This window comes from Hoplias malabaricus, chromosome 4 (assembly GCF_029633855.1).
Source record: "Hoplias malabaricus isolate fHopMal1 chromosome 4, fHopMal1.hap1, whole genome shotgun sequence".
Taxonomy (NCBI): domain Eukaryota; kingdom Metazoa; phylum Chordata; class Actinopteri; order Characiformes; family Erythrinidae; genus Hoplias; species Hoplias malabaricus.
In genome coordinates, this window is record NC_089803.1 from 10758693 (window position 1) to 10764915 (window position 6223).

The 6223-nt window shown below is 36.4% G+C and overlaps 1 protein-coding gene across 1 annotated transcript; it reads left to right on the plus strand.

Annotated features, from left to right (window-relative positions):
* The first annotated feature begins 1209 nt into the window (after positions 1-1209).
* Positions 1210-3801, plus strand: LOC136694913 (uncharacterized). The gene is made up of 3 exons (XM_066668743.1): positions 1210-1462; positions 2283-2576; positions 3647-3801. Exons 1-3 carry the CDS (start codon positions 1210-1212, stop codon positions 3799-3801), a joined length of 702 nt encoding a protein of 233 aa, XP_066524840.1.
* Positions 3802-6223: the final 2422 nt, after the last annotated feature.

Consider the following 6223-nt stretch of genomic DNA (forward strand, 5'->3'; position numbering starts at 1 on the left):
GTATCAGAAATATTATTATTATTATTATTATTATTATTATTAATTTGTCTGTGTGTTTCCTGTGACTGTGTTCAGCTCGAGGCGAGGTACGTCTTTTTTCTCGGCTGCTCTCATTCACCAGCACAGCAGGACCACTCTGGAACCCCACACCAAAATACTGACTTGTAACCCACTCAGAGAGAACTCGACATTGTTTAGTGTATGATATCTCACTATGACCCCACTGTAAATAATGGTTAAACCATGCCATTCTCTTAACTCTATTCATTTATTTCTTGTGCTGCCCTGATTTGGACTGAGAGCAGCTCTGAATAACACAGCCTTCGTTCAGAAAAAAAACTGCTTATTTTACCTTGCAGAAGGCTGATGAACATTTTTTTCTGTTTTCTTTATCTTAAAAAATAATAATAACCTGGGATACCAAACTGAGGCATTATCACAATAATACACTTGAGCTAAAATGTTCTTGAGCTAAAACTGAGTTATTGGCACTGGTGTACTTATCTTCAGGACTCACCAATATCTCACGTTATAGCACTCTCTCTTGTGTATTAGTGTTTAACCCGATGGACCCTATCTATATAGCTATTTTGCTATTCCATTTCTTTGTCAGTGCCTCTTTCAGTTGCGTTTAATTATAGAACTGTTCTGTAAATCTGTAACTGTGTTCTGTGGTTGTACTGTCCAGTCTGTGGCGATACCATTTTGGGTCTAAATAAAACCATTTTTAAAACATTTTTTATTTAACTATTTTCCAGTAATCTGAAGAACCATTTCACCATGCACATGGCTGGAACCATGCAAATAATACCAAATAGAGCTAATGGTTCTAAACAGAACCACTGTCTTTATTAAAGAACCATTGAAATACCAACTTTTTGAAGACTGTATGTATTGAGACACTGATTGTGATTGTGTTGTGCCCATACTGGCAAACTACAGGAGCTATGTTGGCAAGAATAATATTGGATATAGACTGTGGTATTACTATTAAATTTTCTTGCACTTTTTTCAAGTTCCAAATTATTCATGGCCATTTTGTACGTGGATTTAAAAAAGTACAGCAAATAAACCTTGAGTGTTGAATATTAGACATTAATGGTAACAGTGTTCATTCCTTGTACTTTTTCTCACAACAAACAACTGGTCTCTTTATGATTTCCTATTTTTACCACTTCTCGTGAGCAGAGGCTAGGGCAAGGTCAGAGAATGATAGAGGGAAATGCCTCTCCGGTGTACAGCACACTGTTTTGTAACGCTGTCTCTTTCTGCCTGGCCCCTGTGTGTTCAGATGATGACTGTGGAGATGGCAGTGATGAGGCTGGATGTGTCCGTAACTGCTCAGAAAGTCAGTTCCTGTGTTCCACGGGCCGGTGTATCTCGTATGACTTGGTCTGTGATGGGGAAATCGACTGTGATGACTTCAGTGATGAGAATGTGGATTGTAATTATGCAATTGATGGTAAGAGACCATCACCTTGGCAACCTACAGCATGTGACTTAGCTGCTGTCAACAAAGCCACAGAGAGTTTTATAAACAAGTATCAACAAATGATTTTACTTTTCAATTAAGTTTGTCTCTGTGTTTCATTGCATTTGTACAGCATGAACTCAACGATTTTCCAAGAACGACTAATTGGAAGCTGTTTTTAGAAAACCACCTCAGCTTATTATCACAGGTTCTTTTGTTTGGGTTTAATTTGACTGCTGGACCAGTTTAGGTTGAACATTGTTTTGGAAAAAAGAAAGAAGTGGTTTGTGTCTTGTGAGCTAGTTAGACCCAAGTGAGATGCAGGATTTGTCCACGACTAATTTAATTTAATGAAGAACTGATTAGTTAAAACATGTGATGGTAAATAAGTCTGAATAACACAATCATAATAACACTCTGAAGGTCACTCACAAAATGACTTATTTTAATGTTAATGTTAAAGTTAATGATGTTTGTTTTATTTATTATTATTCTCAGAGCAAAATAAGCACTTCCTCCTGGAATACATAGATTTTTACTATTCTCTTTCAATAATTAAGGATTTATTACAGCAAATGTATTACTTTGCTGCTGTGTGTGGAGTAAAAGCATGTGGAAGATGTGTGTTATTTATGAATGATGACTTTTTTCCTGAGAAGTTTCTGCTTTCACAAGGCTTTGTATCTCTGAACAGAAGAAGCAGAGAGTGAGAGATAAAATCGTGTAGTGTTTGATAGTTTAAGTGGTTTCCGCTTCTGTGATGTTGAGTCATGATCCACATATTCATTCTGTTATTCTGTTGTTTTGACAGTAATATTCAGTCAGATTGAAATGGAGAAGAGTAATGTCATCCTGTCCTGTGTAAATAATGGTAACGTGACCTGGGAAAGAGACACTGATGAATGGAGCAGACCCATCATCTCTGCTATAAATGGAAACATCATCTGGAAAATTGATCCAGGAGACAAATACAGTTTATTAATTGATTTTTCGCTGGTGATAAAGAGAGTCTCTGTCTATGATTCTGGGATTTACTACTGTAACAATGATCCTGTAGTGGATCTGATTGTGTATCCTACAACACCATCAATATCATCATTAGCAGGTAAGTGAAAATGCTAACCATATTTAAAACGGTCAATTCTTGAACGAATATATTAAGGCTTACAGACAATGAAGACCCAAAGTCATTACCATCACCCAATTAGAATAATCAACACACAACACTTGCAAAGGTTTCCTAAGCCTTTAAAACAGTCCCTTAGTCTGGTTCAATAGACTACACAATCATAGGGAAGACTTCTGACTCGACAGATGTCCATAAAGCAGTTTTTGTCACCCTCCTGCTGTATCCAAGCACATTAATGGAAAGTCAAATGTAAGAAAACGTGTTGTAGAAAAAAGGTGCACAAGCAACAGGCAAACTAAGGACCGTGTGTCTTTTCCACTAGGAGATAGAGACAGCTCTACATGGCACAAATCAAGTGTTCAGAGAAATAATTTCTGTCAGGACAGATTTGTTTCTCAGTACCATAAAGTACTGAGTAAAAGCACTCTTGTACTAAAATATAATATTAAAGATATTAAAGTGTTAGCTATGCTATAACATGTAAGTGTTATTGCATATAAGTGATTTTTAATAATGTGTCCGCTTTAAGCGCTAAGTCAATGCCGTTATTCTGTAAGAAGCTGTGTCCGAAATGGCTCCGTGTTCACTATTCCCAACGTTATTCACTATATAGTCCACTATTACAGGGGAGTGAATTCAGGAGATTAGAGACACTCATGTGGTCTTTTACTAAACAATCCTGTGGATTATGGGTATCTGCTCTCTACATGGGTTGTACGCTACTTTTTGTGGTGCATTGTGGGAGTGCACTGAAATTTGCACAATTTGTTTTTGGACACTCCTACAAAATGGTAGAACCCCAAAATACTGCATTGTAGGGAACCGTTTTGGTAACAGTGATAGTTTTCTCAAGCTAGTGGCCTGGGCTATTAGTTGAAATTATATTTAGATCCTGGATGGGTTTTCTTTGAGTTTTCTTTCATTTTTTTAGTTTTTCCTAAGTCTATAGTTAGGTCTGCACTTGTGACCAACTCCCCACCAAACAATCATCATGCCCCACTGTATACTTTAAAGTTGTTATATCCATGTGTTTGTTCATGTTCCAGGGCTCTTGATTGGACTCATTGTCCTGGGGGTTGCTGTGTCTGTGCTAGGACTGGCTTCTCTTTTCTACAGGAAGTGTTGTTCACAGAAGGAAGGTGAAGACATGGCTGATGACATCTACACTTCTGTGGAATATGTCTTCTTCAATAAAGCATGAACATATACATTACATACTATAGAAATATTTATTTATTCTTTTACTATCATTTATACATTCATTTACTGTCATTTAAGAGTTTTATTGTTTTTCTAACCATTTTATATATTCTGAGACACATGAACATTATGTTTCAAAAAGGGTTTAAATATATCCACAATCAAATCTTAATCCAGTTTGAACAATATCATCTGAGATCACCAAATAATTAAGAGGACAAAACATAACCAGGTGAAAATCCACTCATTTTGACACTGCAGTTTTGCATTCTCTAGCAGAGGAAAAATAAATGCAAATGGGTAAAATGTGTATTCGTGTGGTCTAATGTAAGGAGGAACAGCAATGTCCTCCTCCCTCAATCCCTTGAGCAAGGCATATATACCCTAACTGCACCCTAAGCTCTGGGGATGGCTGCCCAGATGCACGATAAACAACAAATGCATGTTTCAATTCACATGAGGCTTCAGCACTGAGTGTATGGTGGTGGACTGCAAGTAAGTCATGACTGTGATATCACAGCATGGGTTTGAGGGTTTTATTTTTTTCTTTTTCTTTTTTTATTATTTGCGTTACACATCTTTAGATATGTCCATTCTCTGTGTTGCCAGATTCAGTTTCACTACACAAAGTTTTTAATAAGTCAACTAAGTAGCAACTCATTTTCATCAGTGATTATGTGTGATTTTTTACAGAGTGCAGCTTACATGAGATACAAAGCAAAATGCCTTGTAGTTCCTGAATGTACCAGTTGATGCTCCATAAAGTGTGTCACCGTAAAAGGGTGGGAGCAGGGGGGAGTAATGTATCAGTTTTTAAATTATTATTTTTATGGAGCTAAAGAAAGGACATGAATATACATACATACATTTTATTTTCCGCTTCTCCACTTCAGGGTCACGGTAGGACATGGATATCTGAATCAGAATTTTGTATTTTTAAATTGTTTTTGTATGGCATTTTATAAACTTGAAATTTTGAGGTGGTGAATAATCAGATTTCAGTAATTCTGACTTTAAAAATTCATATTAAAAAATGTTCATTATTCATTCATTCATTGTCTGTAACCACTTATCCAGTTCAAATTCAGATCTTTAAAAATTCAAATCCATAAAATTAAGTGATATTTTTTATATATTTAGATAAATAGAATTAAAATATAAAAGAAATTCAAATACTTATGATTCTTACCAGGAACTCTCTGTGGACACACTGTATAACCTCAGTTTAATGAGACTATTTTTTTTTTTTTATTATTATCATTATTTTTAATTTGCTCTTTCTACTCAAAGATGTGAAATACTTCTCTATGTATTTTCTGGGATTCTGTGAAGAAGTGAATAATGCAAATTTCTATTATTGGTATTTAATTAAATTATAAAGGTTTTATTAGTTTTATTAAATTTATACTCTTTAAAACAGGACATCCTTAGGGCTCTATAGAAGCATTTACAGGATTTTCATCCTGTAACTGATGAACTGTATGCAATTAGATGGTTCTTTGCATTTTAGAGTTCTGTACAGAAACATTAGGTTTAATAAAGGGCCCTCAAAAAAGCATTTATATTAGATGTGTGTTCATTAATTTATTGTCTGTAAGTTTATTATTGTCAGGGTTGTGGTGGGTCTGGAGCCTACCCAGAATCACTGGGTGCAAGGCAGGAACACACCCTGGAGGGGGCACCATTCCTTCACAGGGCCACACACACACGGACACTTTTGATTCACCAATGGACCTAACAATGAGTGTTTTTGGACCATGGGAGGAAACTGGAACACCTGGAGGAAACCCACACAGACACAGGGAGAACACACCAAACTCCTCACAGACAGTCACCTGGAGCGGGACTTGAACCCACAATCTCCAGGTCCCTAGAGCTGTATGACTGCAACACTACCTGCTGCACCACCCTGCCACTCTAGAACAAAACAATATATATTTTTTTTCTCAATTAACTTAAAGTCAAACATTGATATTTCAATAGTACTTCCATCTTTTCTTCATTTAGTTAAAGAATATTTTTGTCCATTAACAGACTCAATACAGACAGGTAATCAAAATATTTGATCTGGCTCAAAGTCTGTCCTTGTTTGCAGAAGCTGTGTCCATGATTAGTGTTTACATAAAACAGTTTTTGTGTTGGAACTGGATTTAAAGCCTGAGTGTTCATCACTGACGGCTCCAGCTCTTCTCCTGGAAATTAAGGCATTTAGCAGAACGTGGGTGGACAAGAAGTGACAGGTAAACTCAGCGTGTGGGGCAGAGCAGCAGGGCAGCGGTGTCTGAGGTTTTACCATGGTATTCACTCTAGATTTACTTCTGCTCTTCTCCACTTACAATGGAATTAATGTTTTACAGCTGATAGTATTTTTGTACTGTTCCCTTTGGGTATTACTTTGCCTCATAATACCTTTGCACATCAAT

Coding starts and splice junctions, on each gene's coding strand:
- LOC136694913 (XM_066668743.1), top strand. CDS start 1,210: ATGATAGAGGGAAATGCCTCTCCGGTGTACAGCACACTGTTTTGTAAC. Junction 1,463..2,282: donor TTGTAATTATGCAATTGATG/GTAAGAGACCAT, acceptor TTGTTTTGACAG/TAATATTCAGTCAGATTGAA. Junction 2,577..3,646: donor ATCAATATCATCATTAGCAG/GTAAGTGAAAAT, acceptor TTCATGTTCCAG/GGCTCTTGATTGGACTCATT.